Raw genomic sequence first — 23,983 nt, forward strand, 5'->3', positions numbered from 1 at the left:
CTTCTTCAAGCAATTCAAAAACCTGCGAGCTTTGGAAACAAAGTAGGAAAGTCACAATTAAGTCTGTAAATTAAACTTGCCTTACACACATCATTGTTTGGAACGGTGTCTCTTTCAAGAGAGCAAGACATTTAGGCAGGCAGACAAAATCTTAACACCAACTGGGCATAAAAAGTATATACCATACCAATCTAACATAGTATGGTATGGTATCCATAGTATGGTATCTACTTTTTAAACCCAGTTGGTGTTAGATTTTGTCTGTTTTCCAAAACCTTCTCCATTAAAAACAACTGAAGGATGAAAGCTCTGTTTTGTGTTTTAACTGACTCACTAGCAAAAATAAAATAAGATTGATTAAGTCGTAATTAAAAGGGTCAATCAGGATCAAATTTATTGTAGATAAAAAGGGATTAGAAAAATTATTGAAGAAAATAAAATTAATGAAAGTGAGAAAACTAAAAGAAATAAAAGTAAAATAAAAATAAAAGTTAAAAGAAAATGACAAATGTGACAAAGTCTCACAGCATCAAAAAATGACCAAACCATATCTGCTCAGGGGCAGCGTGTCTCTTTCCTTGACTCGACCACATGGCCACATGGCCAAAGGTTTTATACCCAAAGCCATACCACACCTCAGGAGATAAAGACTTAAAGGTGCACTTTGAAGGATGGTGGCCAGAGTAGGTGTTGCAACTATGCTGCTCATTGAAATTGAGCTGTCTATTGCCGAATCTGATCTTTTCATGAATATTAACTAAGTAATGAATAATATTCAATATTATGACCAAAGTAAAGCAAGATCTGCAGCTAAAAATATATATTTCTGGAAATTCAAAATGGCGGACATGGAGCTAACCCCCCTGTTCATGTATGAAAAGCTTCTGAAATACTTAGAATGTGGTGGTAGTAAGTATGTGTTAAAAGATAACATTTTTGAATGGGCAGCATGGATTCTGGAAATGAACTAAGCTACTAAAAATATTACACAGTGCACCTTTAAGTTACAAAATATGGAAAAATTAGATAGGCAGTATTGACTACAATGAAGACACATATCATGATTAGACCTATCATGTATGGATAGGCGGTATGGGCAGTTTGATCTCTGGAGGGTCAAAAGACTCTGGCACACAGCGTCCACATGTCCTTCAGAAACCCAGTGCAAAGACACACAGAGAGACACTAATCTCTGCGAATAGCATGTGGTCAAAAACAAGTAGGAAAAAAACACCCCCAATTTAACATTTGTCTCCATCATGAGAGCAGGTTCTGGCTGACTGCATCTGTCTTTATCTTGCAGCCCACAAATCGTCCACTAGGTGGGGCAGCTGTTCCTGTAGTATCGTGTAGAAGGCCAGTTTGCCCTGAACCCCAGCTGAGTGCAGGCCCTCAAACAGCAACCTCATTTTGTCCTGACTGGTGGCAGCAGCCTGGATGTTGGCGTAGGTCTCCTGGCCAATGACGCCCTTGGAGAGGAGTTGGTCTGCTATGGGCATCACCTCTGTGACCCTCTGTATGAGCTTCGGCCTCTTCTCCTCCAGAAAGGCAGCGGCCATCAGACTGCCCACCTGACCAGGTATCCTGCTGGGCTGTGGTGGCTCATCTTTGAAAAAAAGAGCACGAGGAGTTAAATGTCTTTCTAGACTGGTATGCAATATTCATTACTGTGGTTAAAATACAAACACTAATAAGGTCTTGTTTAGTTTCCACTGTGATAGTGTGTGTGGATCAATGGTGTGAGCATTTTTTTGTGTTCCATGATTGTTTTTTGGTAGAAAGCCTTTCAAATTGGACAAAACTTTTATCACTTACTTGGGCACTAAGCATCAGTAGGCAGTGGTGTAGTCTACGTAGAACGCAGGTATACAGAGTATACCCACTTCTAAATTTTAGGGGCTTCAGTATACCCACTTAAAATTGATTGATCCATTATTTAGAATAGCATAAGTATAGAGTATACCCAATTCAAAAATGCTCAAATATACAGTAAACCCACTTCAAAAAAGTAGACTACACCGCTGTCAGTAGGCACCCCGACAGTACCAGGCGCATGCAGCTGGGGTTTGCAGCTGCATGTGTAACACCCAGCTGCTGCTGCCAGCTAAGGGCCAGTGATTACAACCGCCCGCGGTCTCAATTAACAATCAATGAGCCCCGCGGCCAGAGAACCTCTAACAGGGAGAAGGCTCAGTCTCATTGGTTCCCATTGTAGCCAGTTAGCTTTGCATGCATAATGCAGTAACGAGCGTGGGCCAGTCCTTCATGTGGGAAAATGTATGGAATGGAAAGGGGAACCCATGCTAAATACATTGCTACTGCGATTTCCAGTCACAAATATCATCAACAAAACATTCCTGGTAAGCACTATGACTGTTGTTTAACAATAGGCTGTATTGACAAATCGCACAGGTGTGTAGTTTTACAGCAGGTTAGAAGATTTCAACCTGTACTCGCTAGCATCGCGCTAATGTTTATGGGTTTGGCCCCATAAAAATTGAGCTTTGTGACCCAGTATATAATAATCTAGTGGCGCAAAATAATCGAAACGCTACTCAAATGGGGTCTTATTATTTCTAGCTTCAAACTTAATATTAATATTTCAGGACAAAAAATTATAAAAAATCACAAAAATGATAATGGTAAAAAACTCCATTGACACCCATTCATTTTGCACTGTCCCGTGGTTGGGGTTAGCCAATTGTGGCTAACAGGAAGTTCCGTGAGTGAACAGCCCCTGCCGCGGCCGGGATGAGCACCATCCGCGGGTAATTAACAATCAATGAGCCCCGCGACCGGGATGAGCACCATCCGTGGGTTCCAATTACCAATCAATGAGCCCCGCGCCCGGGTTGGTGCAACATCCAATCAGCATGCAGTTCTGTACTGCACAGGTGCAGCTTGTTATTGAAGCTGAAGTGTAAAAGTGTACATGCTGTCCAATATTCGCCATTGGAACAAGTCGACTAATTTCTGCATAATGTCACAAAATCCTCGGAAAAGAATATGCAACACGGCTGAGGCGAGCGCTGAACCAACAGAGGAAGAAAGGGTAGAGGCAGAGGTGGAGGCAGAGGACGAGGAGTCGGCCGCCCGCCAGGAGGAAGGGGGAGAGACTTGCCGCAAACTGAAGATGGACGTGGATGGCAGGACACAGAGGTACAAGATGTAATTCCACAACAACCAGTGTTTAGACCAACTCGTACTCCTGGTCCGCAAGCTATTACTGGGGGAAATTATTCCATATTGGATCTCTTTCGCCTATTCATCTCCGATGCAGTTTTACAAAAGGTCCTCAGTAACACAAACAAATTTGGGAGACGGAGGCATGCACATCTTTGGGAAGAACTGACCATGGCAGACATGTTCAGCTATCTATCTCTGATCATTTACATGGGTCTTGTTCACGCCCCAGCTCTTACAGACTACTGGCGAAGGGCAGAATTGTATAGCTTTCCGTGGGCTGGGTCAACCATGTCTGGCCGTAAATTCAGACGAATCTCCACCAATATCCATATGCCTGACCCTGATGATGACGAGCTGAATGCAGCTTGAAGAGGCACCCCTGAGTTTGACCGCCTTCAGAAGATTAAACCCCTGTACACTGATATCCTGCATTTCCAACTTCCAGCCAGGCCAGAACATTGCTACTGACAAACGAATGGTCGCCTCCCGTGCCAGGATAGGAATCCGGCAATACTGCAAAGATAAGCCATCGAAATGAGGGTACAAATTCTTTGTGCTAGCAGACTCACATTCTGGGTACACCATCATTTTTCTGTGAGGGGAAAAGCAGGGTCTCCCCAGTTTTGGGGACTGGCTGCAAGCTCTTTGTGGACATTTTTTATACAAGCCCAATGCTGTTCCAGCAACTGCTGGATGAGAACAAGATATGGGCATGCGGTAACATTTGCAAACACAGGATCGGGTTCCCAAAAGACACATCCGATGCCATTAACAATTGCCACCCAAGGGGTACGATACGTTGGATACGGGAGGGAAATCTGCTGTTCATACAATGGAAAGACACTTGTCTAGTTCGGATGTGTTCCAGCATTCATTAAGCCCACAGCGAAGGCAGCACGATACAGGGGGGCGGGTGGTGTAGTCTCCGGGCTGTAGTCATTTATGATCGGAAAAAAAAAAAAATCACACGTGTCCACAGGGTGCCCCAGCGAAAAGCACATTGCCTGGGCTTGAAGAGTCACAACACGCACAATAGCTCCAGCTCTGATGACCGCTACAGCCAGGACCAGGTATTCGAGGACCGTCAGTCCGAAAATGTGTGCTATAGATCGGCCTTGTGATGTGACTGGTCTCGGTAGGATGCAAGACATCCACATTTTTGCTGTTTTTACGTGTTTTCAGTTGATCCTTTGTCCTGGACTTTTAATAAGACTTGAGGCAAGGGTTTTTTTCCTGTTTCATCGGGAGAACTGCTTTCAGAGTTACATTTATTTGGATTAACATTTGTTTTCTCCTTTTTTCAAGAAAAGTTGTGTTTTATTCCAAGTAGATTTGTAACAAAACATAAGAGTGCTCTTTTGACTATATAGTGACAAACAAGAGCACGGGTGTTAGTGTAGCACAAACAGGGATATGACTGCAACCCCTGGCGTAAAAGAAGCCAAAAATGTATAAAATGTGTGTGACGGTTAAGTGGTTAAGGCTGTTATTAAAGGGCACTGTGCAGGAAATGGTCAAAAAAAGTACTGCAACTATGCTGCTCATTGAAACTGGGCTGCCTATTGCCAAATTTGATCTTTACATGAAAGTTTGCTAAGTAATAAACAGATATGTTCTAGCATGGTCCAAGTAGAGTAATTTTTGCAGCTAAAAATGGCTGTTTTTGGAAATTCAAAATGGCGGACCAGGGAGAAGATCCCCCTTTTCATGTATGAAAAGTGTATATTTTCCAGTCATAATGAATACTTTGAATTTGACGGTGGTGGTAAGTATTCATGAAAAAGGTAACATTATTGAATGGGCAGCATGAATTCTGGAAATAGACAACTAAAAATCTCACACAGTGTCCCTTTAATGCACAGAGTTCGAAACATTTGTATTTACAAACTTAATATTTTGTTTTACAACCATGAGGGAAACACCTGAAGTGGTTAAGACACATTATGGTATAGATCTAATCATGGGTGCCGCTAGGGGGGGGAAAGGTGTTACAGATTTTAAGGGCCCAACAGCACTGGCAGGCCCCTGGAAGGATGCTGATAACACAATTTGTCATTTTGGGGGCCCAAAATTTGAATCTTTCATGGGGCCCAACATTTTTATCGGCGCCCCTGGATCTAATGACCCTTTATTGCCTAAGCAAAAAACAATATGAAAGAATTTACTTTTTCTACAAAATATTACAAAAACACCTGAAAGTGCTGAGAAAAATCAAACTGCTTGACAAACTGCTCTGATTTTGGAACCTAGTTAGTGCTAAATGTTTTTTCTCAGTTTATTTTGTAGTTAATTTGTTTTGAGTGAAACTTTTGTTTTAACTTTTTTAGTCCATATAGTGAAAAATGATGTAGTTGCATAGGTTAAATGTACATTAATATGTATATAACATCCTACAATAACATTTCCTTCTGTTTCTACATAAAAGAGTATCATATGAGTATATTAAGCCGTTTTTGGTGAATTTGTCAACTCCATACGATTTTATTATGGAGTTGACTTGTAAAATCTTATGGAGTTGACTCTTATGGAGTTGACAAAACAACCTACTTTTCATAGTAACTAGGGCTGGGCAACGTTAACGCGTTAACGGTGCGTTAACTATTGAAGTCAATATCGCCCGACAATTTTGTTAACGTTATAACGCAGCAGGGTTTTTTTTCGTGTTTTTTTTGCCTTTTATGACCGTCGTTCGTGGCTTTTATTTTGAAAGCGTCAGAGCGCTTGTTGCTGCTTCCAGTGACTGCTGACAGAGGAGAAGAATAATGTCTAGAAAAGTAGTCAAAACAAAACAAACAAACAAAACAATTAGCCTACAGAAGGACTTCAACTTCTGAATGAACATGTTCGGTACACAGTTCTGGTCCTCCTTGCACAACTCTCGAGCAGCATGTGGCTCGCCTTTGCAGCTCGCAAGGTTAGTCTATTGTACGGTCGGTCAGCATGAAAAGGGTAGCCTACTGTTGTGCTGGCTGTCTATCAGCTGTCAATAACGCCACGCGGACTTACTAAAGCCCTGATCAAAAAGCGAACCGCGAGATATTACATTCCTCACGCAACGTTTTGGTATCTATGGCGCTGCGCGTGCATAGTAGGCTGTATCAACATGGTAGGCTAACTTCGTCAGCATTTAAGATAGTGTTAGTCATGTCAACGTTATTGTTTTGAAAGATGTAATTGCTGTCAATGCCAACAGACAGTCAATTAGTTTCTAGTCGCTGAGACACCTTAAAAATAGCGACAGATAAGAGAGAAGGTGGGAGTCTTTGACAGTGAGAGAAGACGGGACATATCTCACAGACGCACGCCTATGGCAAGCCGTTTTAACATAGTTTTTTTAAGTGAAAGTTTTTTTTCTTTTTTTCTTGTAGGCCCATGTAGACCATCCTAATTTGAGTTAATAATTTCTAATATGTCAGTTTCAGTAGCATACAATCTTAAATAGCCCTAGTGTAATATTGTATGCAATAATTTGTTTCATTAGTAGGCCTACATTGGATAGGCATATAGCCTACTACATTTAGACTGATAGGTTGGCAAATAGCCTACATTTCCATTGTGGAATATTATATTAGACCTACATAGGTTATCTACACAGTACATATGCAAATTATTATTAATTATTTTATTTTATTAATTAAAACATATTTTTATTTTATTTATTATTTATTTTATTTATGATTTATTATTATTATTTTTGGGTTTCGCGCGCTATGCGATTAATCGCGATTAATCACAGAAAGTCATTGAGTTAATGCGATTAAAGATTTTCATGTTTGCCCACCCCTAATAATAACACATAATTTTCTAAAAGAAATCATCTGGTTCATCATCAGTCGCTTAAGGACTTGCCAATAAAGTTATTCTAAGCTTTTATTATACAAAATACTGAAATAACCCTTATTTTTATGCATTATGGTGTTGACACATTATGGTTGTGATAGGTGGTCTTCCTCAATAAGCATTGATAGAATCATATTTAACAGAACAGTCTCCCTATGGTATGTAAGGACCCAAAACGTAATAACTGCCCATAACGTAATAACTGCCCATAACGTAATAATTTGGGCCCATTTGAAACGTAATAAAACCCATAACGTAATAACTTGCGCATAACGTAATAACACTTCCCTATCCATAACGTAATAACGTTCTGCCCATAACGTAATAACTTATTACGTTATGAGCAGGTTATTACATAATGGGCCTTACTCTAAAAAAAAAGCGTTGATGATGTAATAACGATGCCCATAACGTAATAACTGCCAGTAATGTAGTAATTGGGCCGATTTGAAACATAATTTCTTTGTACAGGTAGATGTCATCCTGCTATGCTCTTGGCATGCCGCACCTCCGCCGGTGCCTATATTGCTAGCTGCAGGGTCATCAGCTGGGGACCACCTATCTTAGATGTTTCGCCCCTTATTCCAGAACATCTCCTGGTGGCGGGGCAGTGAACAGGGACGTCTCCCTGCCACTCCCTGCAGCTAGCATCCCTATGTTGTGCCTGCTCCCCACGCAACATCCCTCCGTCTCAGCCAGAGCCAGAAACTTGCTTTCTCTGCCTCCTCTGAGAGCCCCCTGGTTGCTCTCTGCAGACTGGTGCCTCGCAGGCCTAGGTCTCTCAGCAGTCGTGTCGTAGAGTCTGCCACAAACCCTCTTGCTCCTACCTCCACAGGGTATAGTCTCGCGCTCCACCCTGCTTCCCTGCACTCTGCCAGCAGGTCTACATACTTCGCCCTCTTCCGCTGATGGGCAGCCTCCAACCCCTCCTCCCAAGGCACAGTCAGCAGCGCCTTTTTCTCCACTGTGGTCCACAAGACCATGTCGGGGCGCAGGGTGGTACTGCAGATCTCTTTGGGGAAATGGAGTTGTCTGCCCACATCCACGCCCAGCCTCCACTCTGCACCTTGATTGAGGAGCTTAGGTGGTGGTCTCCTTCCTGTTCCAGCTGGCAGTTCCCCCTGCCTGAGGAATTGGATGTCTTGTTGGGATCCACCTGACTCTCCTCTGTTCGCCTCGCTCCTTGCTGTTTCAACAATCTCGGCCAGCTTGCGGAGGATCTGGTCGTGACGCCATCTCAATCTCCCTTGCGTTAGGGCAGTCTTGCATCCTGATAAGACATGTTGCAGTGAGGCGTTGCTGGTACCGCATAGGTTGCAGGCTTGTTCTGTTCCCAGCCACTGGTGTAGGTTGCGAGGGCAGGGTAGGGTGTCGTAGGTTGCTCGGATGAGGAAACTGAGGCGGGCCTGTGGAGTTTTCCACAGGTCCGCCCAGCTGACAGTTCTTGTTGTCATCCCCTCCCATGTTGTCCAGCGGCCCTGCTGGCCCTGAGCGATGGCTTTGACTTTGAGCTCCTCCTGCTCCGTCCTGGCCATCTCAGCCACCACCAGGTCCTTCCTTTCCTTTCCTTTCTTGCTCTGGACCACAGGCAGGGTGGATCCCTCCATCCAAGTCCTGCCCTCCCAAGCTGGACCATGCCCACCACTTCCTGGTGTTGAAGTCTGCTTGCTGCTCTCTGCACCTCCTCCTTCGCCTTCCACTTCCTCCCTGTCTTGATCCGTGCGTCTTGATCTTTCACCACTATGTCAGAGGACTCCCTCAACTCCATGACAGGTCTGGCCTTCTCCTGCCTATACCCAAGGGTAATGGACTTGAGGGGCAGTTGGAGCGCATTCCATCCATACAGGCCTGTTGACGAGAAGCACCTTGGGAGCCCCAGCCATTTACGGATGAAAGCATTGGCTTTTGCCTCCATCCGAGTTACCGCTGAGGAGGTGACTTCACACAGCTTCAATGGCCACATTACCCTTGGGTACAAGGTGAAATGATAGCACCACACCTTGTACTTTCCAGGCAACTGGCTGGCGTCGATCTTTTCCAGGCCTGCTGATAGTTGTTGGAGAATGGTCCTCCCCATTGCCTTGTCTGAGAGACTAGATGTATATTGTCTTCCTAGACTGCGGATTGGTTGGTCCGCAATGAGGGAGATGTCTTCTCCCCCTATGGTGAAGATAGCCCTGTCGTTCCGTTCTCCCTTGCGCATAGAGAGGCTCCTTGACTTGCCTGGTTTGAATTTCATCCTAGCCCAGCTGATCAGCTCGTCCAGCCTCCTGAGCAGTCTTGACACGCATGGAGCTTGACTCCTCCCACCACCTGCTTTGCTCCTGTTAGGATGACCTCAAACGCAGCCACTAAGAGGATGGGAGAGATGGAACACCCCATTGCAATTCCTACTTCCAGTTGCTGCCACTTGGTGGTGAAGTTCTGCAGCCTAACACAGATGTGCATATCCTGGAAGTAGTTGTCAATCATGTCCTTGATGTTCTTTGGGACGTAGAAGAAGTCCAATGCAAATGCTATGAGCTGGTGAGGCACTGACCCATATGCATTTGCTAGGTCTAGCCACACTACGTGCAGGTCCTTCTTCTCCCTCTTTGCAGTCTGGATTTGATCCCATATCATCGAAGCATGCTCAACGCACCCTGGGAATCCGGGAATCCCTGCCTTCTGACAGCTGGTGTCGATGTATCCATTGGACATGAGGTATGCAGTCATCCTTCTTGCCATCACTGAAAAGAAGATTTTGCCCTCCACATTCAGCAAGGCTATGCTTCGGAACTGTTCGAGAGTTCTGGAGTTTTGTTCTTTAGGGATAGGAACTGCTACTGCCCTCTGCCACTCAGCGGGGATGGTCTGCTTAGTCCAGGCAGTTTTCATTAGTGTCCACAGGATCTTCAGCACTGTTGGGCAGTTCCTGTAGAGCTTGTATGGAATTCCATTTGGCCCTGGTGCTGATGATGATCTTGCCTTGAGGACAACTTGCCTTACTTCGCTGAGTTTAGGGGGCAATACATCGAATTCTGCTGTTGGTTCAGCTGGCTTGGGCAGGTAGCCCAGGTAGCCCAGTTGTTCACTCCTGGCTGGGTCGCTATACTGGGCCTGGATGTGTTCTTCAAGGTCCTCCTCGGAGACTTCCAAGGAACCGATGGTTTTCTCCTCCAGAAGCCCTCTTGCATTAGTACAGCAATTACCTCAAACAATCTTTCACTTGGTGATACAAGCATCAAATTTGGTTCAGAGGTGCTTCAGAGCCTACTCTTTTAGAAAAGGTTGCTATCCAGGTGAAAAAATAAAATAGTGGCCATTTTCCAAGATGGCCGCCATGCAGCTATGAATTAGCAACTGAAACAACTGTTCAAATGGTGATACAAGCACTGGAATTGTCATAGATACTCCTTAGACACACTTCTTTTGAAAAGGCATGCAGGCCACTTGAAATCCAAGATGGCCGTCCATTTTCCTAGATGGCCACAATGCATATTATTGGAATCGGTTATGGGACAAAAAGGGCACTACTGTTACGGAGCTGACAAAAGCGTGAAACTTTGCACGATGCTTCCTTAGGACCCCCTCAATGATTTAAGCTTAGGAGCCCAAGTGAAATGCTCAATTTTCATATCAATCAAGTGAATAATACATGTACATATCATGTGTCAGCTTGGATTATCTACCTCTATAAGGTCATTACAAAATAAAATATATATATTGATTTGTGTTCAGATATGTATATCTCAAGTCCTAAGTGTACTGTGGAGTGATAGGGGCCTTTATGCTTGGGAAATTATGAATAATCAATGTGCAATACACCATACAGTATATTGACAAATACTTTATGTATTGTACGTATTAGCAAAATGGTTTTCTGGTCTACTTTGTGCTTAAACTTAGATGACATGTTGGCTACCTAACCACTTAATGTATTGATTGCTTGTTATTTTTTATTTGTGCGTGTGGTCCTTTGTTTAAAACATATCTGCCTGCCTTCCCTCTCTCACACACTCAAGTCTTTCAAAAACTTTAAACAACAGCATGTGGAAATGCCATTGGCTTTGGAGGGATACAGCTGTCAAAGTAGCCTACAAGTCATCAAGACTATACTGTACTGTTCTGTGGCGTAGTGTACTCTGCTATACTGTATTGTACTGTACTGTACTGTACTGTACTATAATGTACTGCACCGTACTATATGCTACTGTACTTTTACTTTACTATACTGCACCGTAGGCTACTGTTGTATGCTACTGTACTGTACTGTACTGCACCGTACTGTATGCTACTGTACTGTGCTGTACTGTAGTGTACTGTAATGTACTGTACTATACTCTACTGTATTGTAATGTACTTTACTATACTGCACCATACTGTATGTTACTGTACTGTGCTGTACTGTACTGTACTACACTCTACTGTACTGTATGCTACTGTACTTTACTGTACTGCACCATACTGTATGTTACTGTACTGTGCTGTACTGTACCGTACTGTATGCTACCTAACTTTACTGTACTGTACCGTACTGTATGCCACTGTACTGTGCTGTAGTGTACTATACTCTACTGTATTATACTCTACTGTACTGTACTTTGCTATACGGCACCATACTGTATGCTACTGTAAGTATATACCATATATAAAGTATATACTATATGAGAATTGTTTTTTAACATAGATATTTCTCTTAAAGGTGGCAAAGACCTACGGTAGGTAACATGTTGTCCATCAGCTGTCATTTTTGAAGTAGCAATTGAAATACTCAATGATTACTGAGTTTATTGTAATGCAACTTGTGACACAAGTACTAGGTGAGGACTTGTTTGCAAATTCAGGAGGAAAAAAAACAATTCGCACACCTCTGCCTACTTACTCAACACCTACTTAGAAATCATTCCCATTTGATTTGAACTGAAGATATAGCCTACATGTACTGTATATTGAGTGATCTGTAATGCCATTCTTAAAGACTGAAATGCAGTCACTATAGACATAATGCTACTTGTGAAAATTTAGAATTAGGTGATCTTATGGGTTATTCATACACATGGAGAGGTATTGTCCTTTACCCTCTCTCATACACATAAAAAATATCTGTTATGGAAATTAGAGGATGGCGAACCTGCTACCTTGGACATCATCTTGACACTTTCCAATTCAGATGCAGCTGAGCGAGCATTAGCAGCAGTCTATTCTCACCATAGTTTTAGTGTGGGAAATGCTCATTTTAATTCAGACCAAGAATCTTCTCAACATTTTCACAATGTTACATTTGCTGTCAAACATGTAAGCACAGACTCACCCATACTTTCACACTATGAACATTTTTGTAGTTGCAGCAATCTGGTCAAGCAGGCTACCCCTGCCCTTGCTTCATCTCTGCTGAGTTCGGGACTATATTAACATTGTCAGCTAAGTAAAATGTCATGTAATAACAAGGTAATGCATGACATATTGTATATGACATGGTAGAATGTTTTTCTTTTTCCAAGGGCTCCGAGGCTAGAATTACAGCATATACCCTAAAGAAACACCATGCAAAGTTTGGTGCTTTTGTCACTTCCGTAACGGTATCTGTATTATATCTGTATTGCGGCCATCTTGAAAAATGGCCGCCATCTTGTTTTTCCACCTGGATAGCGACCTTTTCTGGGAAAGTAGCTCCTGAAGCACCTGTGAACCAAATTTGGTGCTTGTATCACCAAGTGAAAGATTCTCATGGAATATTGACTTAACATCCTCCACTACATGGCGGAAAGGATTCTTGCAGAAGTTCGCCCTCTCCTTCTCCTTCCTTTTCCTCCGTCGGTGGATGCGCCCAACCCTCCGCAAGGCAGCCAGCCTCCTCCTGATGTCACCCCAGAGGGCCTTTAGCCCCTCCTTCTCAGCATCTTCTGCCTTCCTCCACTGCTTCAGGAGACGCCTTCTGTCTGCCACCAGGTCCTCGATTTCCTTCTCCCTCCTTCCTTTGGCCCTTTTGCCAGCTTTACGGCTGACGGCTTCACCAAGCCTGCTGTTGCATTCTTCATACACAATCTCACCAACCAGGTTCAGCCTTGATTCTACTGGTCCAGGTAGAGCCTTCTGAAGCAGCTCGCTCAGATGTTCATCAAGCCCTCTCCACTTCCCTGTCTCATTGGACCTTGGCCATTTTATCCTATTCTTCTGCGCTAGGGGTTTAAGACTTCTGGCTTGTGAGGATAGTCTTGTTCCTGGGCCGCTTGGGGGTGCTGATGGGATGGTTTCATGGGGACCATTGCTTTCCCACTCTTCCTCCTCCCTTCTCCTCTGGTGCTGCTCTTCCTCTGCGACACTGGGCCCAATAGCACTGTGGTTTTCGACCTGGCCTTGGATCCCACTTGTCTGACCTGCCTGAGCAGTGCAAGGTCGCTCGAGGCTCTCTCCTCTACACTTCTTCTTCCCCATGTGGATGTTAAGACCCCTAAGGGTTGTTACCTTTTCCCATCCGCACCTGCACTTCCTAAGGATCTTCGTCTCGTTTGTCTTCATGCTGTTGTCCGTAACCGTGTGATCCGTCCTGGTAGGCCCTTCTTCCATCCCGCCTCTTGGAGGGCCTTCGGGCTGTTTCTTCTTTCGTGTTTTCGTGGTATGTTTTGAGTGAAACATAAAAAAGCCAATAGCGTCAAATAGCAACAATGGTAAATGTGTAGCCAAGTGTTTTAACCCTATCCAGACCGGGCTTTTTTGGCATACCTGGGACCGGGGGGGGGCCTCTTTTGAGCCTCATAACTTAGGAACCAAATGGCGTATGACCACCAAACTTGGAGGGGATGATCTTCAGCCAAAGATCTATGAATGGCATCAGTTTGGTGTCATTATTGGATATTATGACGTCATTACGACATCATTTCCTGATTTTATTGCCCAAAATGTCACCTTAATGTATTTTCCATATAACTTGGGTAATGCATATCAATTTTCGTTATTATGTGCATCAGACCACTTCAGATGTTCACAAGGGTGTCTGATGCTAATGAAAATGTAAAGACTTAGATCAGTGATTTTTGGGCGGGTGTACCCGTCAGAAAACTGTTGCCACGGCAACAACAAAAATGATAGACCTAATCTGTTGGTATCACATTGTAGCCAACTTCATTTTAGGAAAAGTCACAAAGTTTCGTAGTCATAGCTTTAGTCATTCAAGAGTTACACAACATCAAACTTGGTGCGGGCACTTTTACCCCCCCCCCCGGTCTGGATAGGGTTAAGTTAACATTAGATAAGGTTGGTTGACAGGTATTGCTAACCATGCTAATAATACTAGATTGTTAACTATCTAAATTTTATTCAGTATATAAAATGTAACTAGAAGCACTCAGAGAGCGCAGACTTCCGCCAAGGATGCTGCTTGATACATTTGACCATGTTACACCCTAAGTCTTTCTGCCTTGTTTTAGTGCTGTTCTCGCAATTCAATTTCTGGTCACTAGGGGGCGTCTAGATAGTGAAGAATCTTTTGAAAAGTCCTGGTTCCGGTTCGTGATCCGGATCACCACTAGAATGTAATCACTTGTTCCTTGGGTCATTACTAACAGCTCCACAAAGTTTCGTCCAAATCAGTTGATTCGTTTTTGAGTTGTCCTGCTGACAGAATCTTTTAAAAAATCCTGATTCCGGTTCGTTATCCGGATCACCACCAGAATTTAGTCCAAAAGTTTTGTCCAAAAATGTTTAGATTTTGAGTTATCCTGCAGAAAGACAGACAAACAGACAGACAAACCAACGCGACCGAAAACATTACCTCCCTGGCGGAGGTAATTATATCCCCGAAACGTGGAGCGTCGGGATGTAATGGTTTTGCGTGCGCCGCCGCGTCCGCCGCCGCGTAAGGTCTTTCGTGTTAACGCGATAACTTTTGAACGGATGTTTGGATTTGTCCCAGATTTTTTGGGTGAATGCTCTAGGGCAGGTTCATGAACTGATTCGAGTTTGGAGGTCAACACTTTCAAGATGGCTGAATTCAAGATGGGCGAATTTTTGTTTGGCCCATAACTTCTGACTGGGTGGATGGATGTCTCCCAGATTTGGTGTGTTAATGCTCTAGGGTAGGTTCATGAACTTATTCGAGTTTGGAGGCCAACACTGTCAAGATGACTGAATTCAAGATGGCTGAATTTTGGTTTGGCCCATACCTTCTGACCAGTGGGATGGATTTGTCCCAGATTTGGTGTTTCAATGTTCTAGGGTAGATTCATGAACTGATTAGATTTTGGAGGCCAATAATTCCAAAATGCCGGAATTTTCATTTGGCACATAACTTCTGACTGGGTGGATTAATTTGCCCTGTAACACTTTATTTTAAAGGTTCACCCTTTCAGTGGATCTACCACATTAGGTACAGTGTAATAACCAGCGTAATGTATTTAATACCATGTAATAACAGTGTAATACCAGTGTAACAATATGCAATACCTGTTTTGCTCTCATGTATTTTGTTGGCTTTGTGAAGCACACAATGATGCGGTCCATTATCTATTGAAGGGTGTTCTATTACATAGGCCCTAGCATGGAGAAGAAATACAGTATGAATGTTGGGGGCTTTGAAGCATCGCGTTTCGCGGATATACCTTTAGCAGTCGAAGACGACTGCATAGGTCTAATTAGCTAATGTTGTTTTTATGCCCTGATGGAACAGATATCTAGGGGCTGTGCCAATGCAGTTTAATGATGATATTAAACTACCAATTATGGTAATATTGCTTATTATGTTATGTTAATGTGATATAATTAAATATATATTTTTATATTGTTTCTAAACTGAAGCAGGTTAGCTGATATGATTACTATACAAACTATCTTAAAAATGCTAATTATGGTACAAAATGAACTGATCAACTACGACTCTAGTCTTACTCAACAAAAGTAGGTTAACAAAGATACTAATAAGGTTAATTATTGAATGTGAAGATGTTTTCTTGGACTGTCTGTTAGGCTATTTCACTGTTTTCAATGCTATATGCAGTAGCTCAGAGTAGATGGTTTATGCTAACTATGCTAGCACTCAGCACACACAGCATTTTTAGCATTTTCTGTGGGAATGCAGTCTAGTTATAACTTGGGAAATTCCATGCTGCCTTGTCCAATCGTTCCAATGTGAAAGACCTCATGGAAACACTATACTTGTGAGCAGTTTGTACCATTTTACCAAATTAAATTAACTCATGACACCATCTGAACATCAAATATTATCTTATTGCGATGCATTGTAAAATACATTTCCTGTAGATTTATTTATTTGAAATAGGCCTATATTTTACATTTGAGATTGAAGTGGATTAAGAGAATAGATTCATTAGAATTGAGGGGGCTGTTTTCCAGCAGGGGCCATTTTACTATTTTGCTTGAAAATAAAAATAGAACACACTGAAAAGAGTCCTCACAGGAAGCACAAGAGTCCTCATAGGAAGCACAAGTCCCTTTTCAGTTTTTGTGGGTATATCAAACAGTTCGGTCCGGTCCGACGTATTCAGACCTAAAGGTCTTGGCCGGGGTTCCTGTCACTGTGATTGTTCTCATTGTTTTTGAAATGAGTGTTTCCTATTTCACCATTTGTCCAAGCTGATGGATGAAGAATGTTTATGCAGGTATTTTTTATATACTGTATACTGCTTTATCATTGCGTCATTGCGCCAGGAGATAGTGGCTGATCTATCTGTTCATCCACTACATATGGATTGGAAGGGGCACATCTCTCTGAGTTTATTGAGGAGACCTGGGAGGGATACCTACTGAGAATGGCACAAAACGGCAAATATGGGATCACTTAACTCTCCAGAGAGCATCCCAATTGTTTAACTCATTGGCTGCCAGCCATTTTCATAAAAGAGTACCTCGGAGTGCCAGAGATTTTTCAGCATTTTGGGCGTTTTTTGGAGGCTCAAAGAAAATTGAGTTCTGTGTCTATGTCAACACCATACCTATCAAAACACAGATTAGACGCTCATCTGTCATCAGAAAAAACGGTGTCTCTCTACCCCTTTCCGTTCTTTCATTATCATCTGTTGAAATTAAGTGGAATTCGCCAAAATGCTGCTTTCTAGCCAAAAAGCTGAGAAAACGCCATTTGAAGTAGAACTATAACTGCAAACGTTTTTGCCCATAATGGCATCGTCCTAACAACTCCAAACCTATCAGATGCTATTACAGAGTCTTCTGTCATCTGTAGCCTGAACAAAAGATCGTTTGTATGACCTTTTCAAACTAATATACTGAAATATAACGGGGGTGGACTCGAAAACAAGGGTGTTTTGGTTTAGTTGCTGGCGCGCAGAATGGATCATGACAGGTGCCCCTAACTCCGGGAACTCCCTCCCTCTCCCTCTCCCTCTGATTGTGCTCTCTCTCCCCTCGTTGGAGAACGAATCACAGCTGGTTTATTTCCTCCAGAAATAGTACCGTGTTGTGTCTTGTGGGGGAGGGAGGCAGGTAGGCAGGCAGCTCCGCTTAGCGTAGCTTACTGCAGCTTCTTTGGCAGAGCGGACAATTTGCAGATTGATGATTACTGTCATCATGGTTCTGCTATAGTGATCTTGTCATATATTGTTCAATGAATTTTCTTTTGATAAAGTACTGATCACATATCCAACATAGCCGATTGGAGTGGTGGAGGCTAGCTCTGAGGCTAAGTGCAATGCTTTCTCATGTGAGCTGACTGCATCTGACCAGACACAAAGGCTATTCTGTTCCAATAATCTGCAACCCCACTGTCTTTTTTGATGATACAGCAAGCTGATCATACTATACAGATCCATAAAAAATAACTGTAGAATGAGTAAAAATAGTTGACTTACCAAGGCTCCTTTATTTAGGCTTAGTTGTAAGTTGTTAGCGATTTCGTGCTAGCTAGCTAGCGTAGCTAAATTTATAACCAAGCATTCCCAACATCACCACTAGTCCCGTGCATTCTCCTGTTAGATGATATTTTGTAAGCATCATCCTGATGTTGTGTAGGCTGATCACATTATCCAAAATGAAAGGTTGCCACACAGATCATCTCATGGTGTATTTTGGGCAAGCTAGCTACAATGCCTTCTAGCTAGATAGCAACAAGGGGTTGTATTTTGGTCATGAGAGGAAGGGTTTTTTGGTCAGGCTCTGACACTAAACACAGTAGCCTACCTGTGTTAAAATCAGAGGGCAAGAAGGTAGACTACTGTCACAGGTGCTTTACTTTCAAAAATGATTTTGCTATGCTACTTTTGTGATTATAATAGTAAAAAAGGGGTGTTTTTGTCTTGACATTTCCTCCTGGTCTGAACTAATTTCCTTGACTGTTCCTAAGGACACTGCTGCCACCTACAGGAACAGTTAGAAAATGCCTAGAGGCTTGAAATTTATACAGAAGATAGGTCAGACCGTCCTCGAGGCCTGGCTGTAAAAAAACGCAATTATCGGCGAATGACGTCGAAGGCAGGGGGCGTCACTATTCAAAATGACGTCATTCGAGGCCCAAGGCAGCCAATGAGTTAATGTTAAATTTGTTATAGTGTTGAGTCTTGGTTTAGATGCCACCTCTGTAATATCACCATCTGGTATTTCTGTGAAGACTTGCCCAGTTTAACTCTTGGACATTTTGCTGAGGGACAGAGTGAGCATTATGTCAGTTTAGATGGTAGTATTCACCCTTATTCAGTCCTTCAGGACGCATAAATGCAAAGACTGAATGGTCAGCTGCCTTAAGGGCCGTACACACACGTCGCTACTAGTTACTCGCTCAGCGAATGAAGTCAATAGAATGTCCATGTGTTCCAGCGAGACTCGCAGGCAAGTACCGTACAAGCGATGCGATGTGGGCGGAAAAAATATTTTATCTTCGAGCGAGGCGAGTAACCAATTGGAATGCAGAGTTCGGTACTTCTCGCCTGTTCATTGGCAGTTAAAGCCGCGGGAACTTTCAGCGAACATTCCATGAAAGAGTGGCGAGTAGGCGAGCAAGCGAAAAGCTAGCTTTGTGTGTGTACGCCGCTTTATGTTCATGGTGCTGAAGCTGCCTCCTTGTCTGATGGTGACTCTGCCTATGTCTCTGATATTGATCCTGCCCCTGTCCCTGATGGTGACCCTGCCTCTGTCCCTGATGGTAACCCTGCCTCTGCCCCTGATGGTGACCCTGCCTCTGTTCCTGATGGTGACCCTGTCTCTGTCTCTGATGTTGATCCTGCCCCTGTCCCTGATGGTGACCCTATCTCTGTCTCTGATGTTGATGATGACTCTGCCCCTGGTGCTGAAAAACCCATTGTCATGGCGCTCCCTATTAACCTTCAGAGGTTTTACAGAAAAGTATTGGTTTTGTCCTTGAACAAGATATGGCCATGCTTGGGGCATTTAAAGTGATGGTTCGGAGTAGTTTTCTGCCTTGTCTGATGGTGACTCAGTCTATGTCCCTGATGTAGATCCTGCCTCTGCCCCTGATGGCGAAGCTTTAGCAGGACAGAATCTATTCAGCTTGAGTTGATAATAATAAACTCCTGCACTATTTCCAAACTTCCAAATGCTTAGTTTGGTGAATAGAGACCATATTTGTACTACTGTAGAAGTTTGGTGTCATGACATGTTAATTTTCTGAGGTAAGTTTGGAGATGTATGTGAATGCCCAATAGCACTTAAAGCGATGGTTCGGAGTAGAATCACCCTAATGCCATTTGAACCGTGACACCCATCCACCTTTACACCCGAAGTGTTTTCTGTCACAGGCTTACATCAACAGAGTTGCCGTGTTATTCAATGTTTATTCCGGATAGCTTGACTCAAGCGCATATGGATCCTGGGCACCGTCTCCAAACTTTCCCCACAAAAATAACATGTCATGACACCAAACTTCTACAGTATAACAAATGTGGTTTGTACTCACAAAAAGATGAATTTGAAACTTTGTACATAGTCCAGGAGTTTATTAGTAACAACACACGAGACGATTAGCTTTTCTGCTGCTAAACATCCGTCGACGTCACTTCCTCCAGCTGGGACTGTCCACAGCATGGCATAATATTGCCGGAAGCGATTGCCGACACATAGCCAGATAGCTAAGGACTGGACCATTTTTTGCTGCCATTAAAATACACAAGAATGGAAGAATACACTGTAAACGTGGTAAAATTTAAATCCGAAGTGGTTAATTTCTAGTTGTAGCGCAAGCTGTCTTTTTGAGTTTTCCGCCTTCCGGACTCACGTGTATTTGTTTCCATCAACAAAGTCCCAGCTGGAGGAAGTGACGTCGACGGATGTTTAGCAGCAGAAAAGCTAATCGTCTCGTGTGTTGTTACTAATAAACTCCTGGACTATGTACAAAGTTGGCATGTTGCGCGTGAACAACGCTAGTCTACAGGACTGTATCTTTCGTTTATTAAACCCCAACATCACCAATTGACTTGCATGAGTATGTCCGGCTTTCACATTGGCTGTGGCGGCTGTCATTTGCATAATATTCACGTGAATCCAACTACAAACTGTCGCTCAAATCACCTCTAGTCGCCCAAATGGCTTTTGTGACTTCTCTCACCAGCACTAGGGTTGCCACCTATCCCAGATTTTCCTGATTGTCCTGGATTTTTACGGTCTGTCCCGGAAAGAAAAAATAAAAGTCCGGGACACCGAATGTCCCGGAATTTGTACATAGGCCTAATGGGAAAAATCTGTATTTCAATCGTCAGTACTAAATTGCAGCGTGCATACGTCCATAAATGTATGCACCGATCTCATTGGCTCAAGTTCTAGACAAATTACGCAGCAAGCTCGTCTGGTGGGGCTGGCGCGCGGTTCATTCGGATTTCGGAGTGTTGATGATGAGGTGGAGAGACCGAGAGAATGTTGAACTCTGCGAGACAACGAAAGAATCCAGTGACTTAAAGCAGAAAGTTTTAATTAACGTGAAATGGGTAGAAAGACGATAGTTCTAGGAGGCGATGACTGTGACAGGCTAATGAAGGGGGGAAAAACGTAAAGGGTCGACGTGATGCAGGAGAAATATGCGATGGCTGTGACGTGATGTGAGTAAAAACATGCCCACTTTCTGCTAGCTGCTCCCTGTGCCCAGCAAAAATGTTCTATGAATGTCTGCTGTTGCGCAATTTTGCACTTTATATGTCTGTATGGGTATTGTATAGGTACTCTAGGTCTAATGTCTAGGTCTAATTGTCTATGTCCACACCTAGAGTCTATGTCTGTCTGCATGAGAAAGTAAGAAACGTAATTTCAATTCTTTGTATGACCAGCACATGTAAAGAAATTGACAATAAAACCGACTTGACTTGATTTAGCATAGCTTAGCATAATCACTGGAAGTAAATGGGAGCATTAGCATTAAGCCACAAATGATCACAGGACGGCATTAAATAGTTGTTCTGTCAGAACCATTTCAGTCAAGAAACACAAGAGAAGATTCTGAATGAATGAATATTTATTTGAAATTGTGAATTACATTTGGCGGTATAGCTCTGTTCGGAGGAACCCCCCTATTTCCATGAGCAGCATGGAAAAGCATTTAGTCAGGGGGCAGCTGCAGCTTAGGGAATTCTCACCCCAGCAGGACATGGCGAGAGATAACCCCACAGCCCTTATAAGAACAGCCTAGCCACTCGCTATTAAGCCCTATTGGACCAGTTGTTTGTATTAGTTTGTATTAGTTCTATGGTTCGGAGACCAGAATGAATGGGACCCAATGGAGCTAGATGCTAAAAATCTTAATTTTCACCCAGGTCTCATCAACAAAGCTCAGATTTGAATGTCGTTCTGGATTTACACTCAACAGTATAATAAAAAAGCACATATGTCCGTTTGATTTGTTACAGGAGGCGTTTTTGTTGCTCACTACTCGCTAGCATTTTGCTAAGGATGTGACATCATAGACACTTAAAAATCACTTTTTAAGCATATGCGTGGCTCAAAAGATCTAAAACTCAGCCATGGGTATTTTCTATATATAGTCTTTCGAAAGCAACATCCGAATTACACAAGGAAAAATCATATACTGAGATTAAGGCACCATGAGGGGTTTTGCTCCATAGGACTCCATTCATTCTGGTCTCCGGGCCACCACGTGGACAAGGGTGGAACTGCCCCTTCAGTTCTAAATCTGCCATAGAACTAATACAAACCTGCCTCGTTTCGGCAACCGGAAATACACCGTGAAATCAACCAGTGGGATATCTGGTCTTCCTAGAAAGTATCTGTGATAACCCCCCAAACAGACTATACCTGGTAATCCTCTCTCGAATACGATAAGAGGATGTCATGCTATAGAGATAAGCCCCCCAAACCAAATATCTAAAACTAAATTTGGAACTAAATTTAGTAAAGGCAGGGGGTGGCATAGGGGGAGCGTACCAATGTTCCCACGCCCCATTGGTCCCACAGCCCATTGGTCCCACGGCCCACTGGTCCCACAGCCCATTGGTCCCACAGCCCATTGGTCCCACAGCCCATTGGTCCCACATCACTAAGACTTTTTTTCATTTTTTAGGCCCATTGGTCCCACAGCCCATTGGTCCCACAGTCCATTGGTCCCACAGCCCATTGGTCCCACAGCCCATTGGTCCCACGTTGCTTTTTTATTTGAATTTCTAGGCCCATTGGTCCCACGGGACTCACTAGTTCAAGGCTCTTTCGGTACTTACCGCTTACGTCATACGACCCTAACCCTAACCTTAACCCTAAACCTAACCCTAACCTTAACCATAACCTTAACCCTAAACCTAACCCTAACCCTAAATCGCTTGTTTGAAATGTTTGATTATCATGTGAAGTACCGAGAGGGCATCAAACTAGTGGGTCCCTTGGTCCCACAGCCCATTGAAGTGTTTGTGATGTGGGACCAATGGACTGTGGGACCAATGGGCTGTGGGACCAACGGACCTAAAAATAAATTTAAAAATCTTAGTGATGTGGGACCAATGGGCTGTGGGACCAATGGGCTGTGGGACCATTGGGCCTAATTTTGAAAAAACGCAAAAGTCTTAGCAATGTGGGACCAATGGGCTGTGGGACCAATGGGCCGTGGGAACATTGGGCTGACCCCGGCATAGGAGCAGCAGATGGCAGCACAATGCATAGATGCAGACACTTAATGGTTACCACCAGGGGCAGCCGGGGACTAGCACTAGAACTACCACGGAGGGGTCAATTGACCTTTTTACCTAAAAGCCCCACAAGAGGGTCATTTGACCCTTTGGACCCCCTGCGGACACTCCTTTTGTTGTGGAAATGTGGCTGTTAGCACCTCACAGCTGTCACTTGAGACACAGTGTGTGTGTGTGTGTGTGTGTGTGTGTGTGTGTGTGTGCGTGTGTGGATCATTTCCAATGCCTGTTGAGTGCTGTATCTCTGCATCTTCGTTCCTTGGAGAGGAGCTTCTTTCACCACAAAATTCTTGAGGGAAGTGAAGCAGTAGTCCACATGCACTGGTATTTATCCATCTAACAATTGCCAGGTTGCATTCGCATGAGTCGTTATGGTCACATGGCATGGGAGATTCACACGTTACAGTTTTTCTCGATTGGTTTGCCTAATTTTTCGAAACTGAGATGACATTCTCAAAACAACACGGACAAATCCCCAAACCAACTTGCAATTTCCCTAAACAGAATGGCATTTTTCATTGCTTTCATCAGATATCAAATGCTTTGTACATGTCTCAAATGTTTAGTACATCTCTTCAGATGGATATGTACAAATACCCTTCAGTTGACACATTCAGCATAGATTCAGCACATTTTCCAAATAAATTGACCTTGCTTATCTAAACGAATTAGACAATTCTCAGTCTAATGGTTGCCCTCTCCAAAACACGTCAGCATTATTTCATTGTGAAAGTCATCATATGCAAAGTGGTCTACGCAATTCCCAAAACAGTCAAGGACATCATATTTTAAGAATTTCATTACATAGTAAATGTTCAACAGGTCAGATGGTATTGTAACTTTACTAGTTTGTAGAAAACAATTTTACAACCGTG

At 43.2% G+C, this 23,983-nt stretch overlaps 1 protein-coding gene across 1 annotated transcript in view; it reads right to left on the bottom strand.

The window, feature by feature from the left end:
* Positions 1 to 1,073: 1,073 nt before the first annotated feature.
* Positions 1,074 to 23,983, bottom strand: part of LOC134448748 (nuclear GTPase SLIP-GC-like) — a gene marked incomplete at its 5' end in the record, with an annotated part of 108,180 nt that continues 85,270 nt past the window's right edge. The window contains 2 exons of the mRNA XM_063198403.1: positions 1,074 to 1,149; positions 1,309 to 1,606. Of these exons, the coding sequence (XP_063054473.1) occupies positions 1,074 to 1,149; positions 1,309 to 1,606 (374 nt within the window). The remainder of the gene's footprint in view (positions 1,150 to 1,308; positions 1,607 to 23,983) is intronic.

The sequence above is a fragment of the Engraulis encrasicolus genome, chromosome 5, assembly GCF_034702125.1.
Source record: "Engraulis encrasicolus isolate BLACKSEA-1 chromosome 5, IST_EnEncr_1.0, whole genome shotgun sequence".
Lineage (NCBI taxonomy): Eukaryota > Metazoa > Chordata > Actinopteri > Clupeiformes > Engraulidae > Engraulis > Engraulis encrasicolus.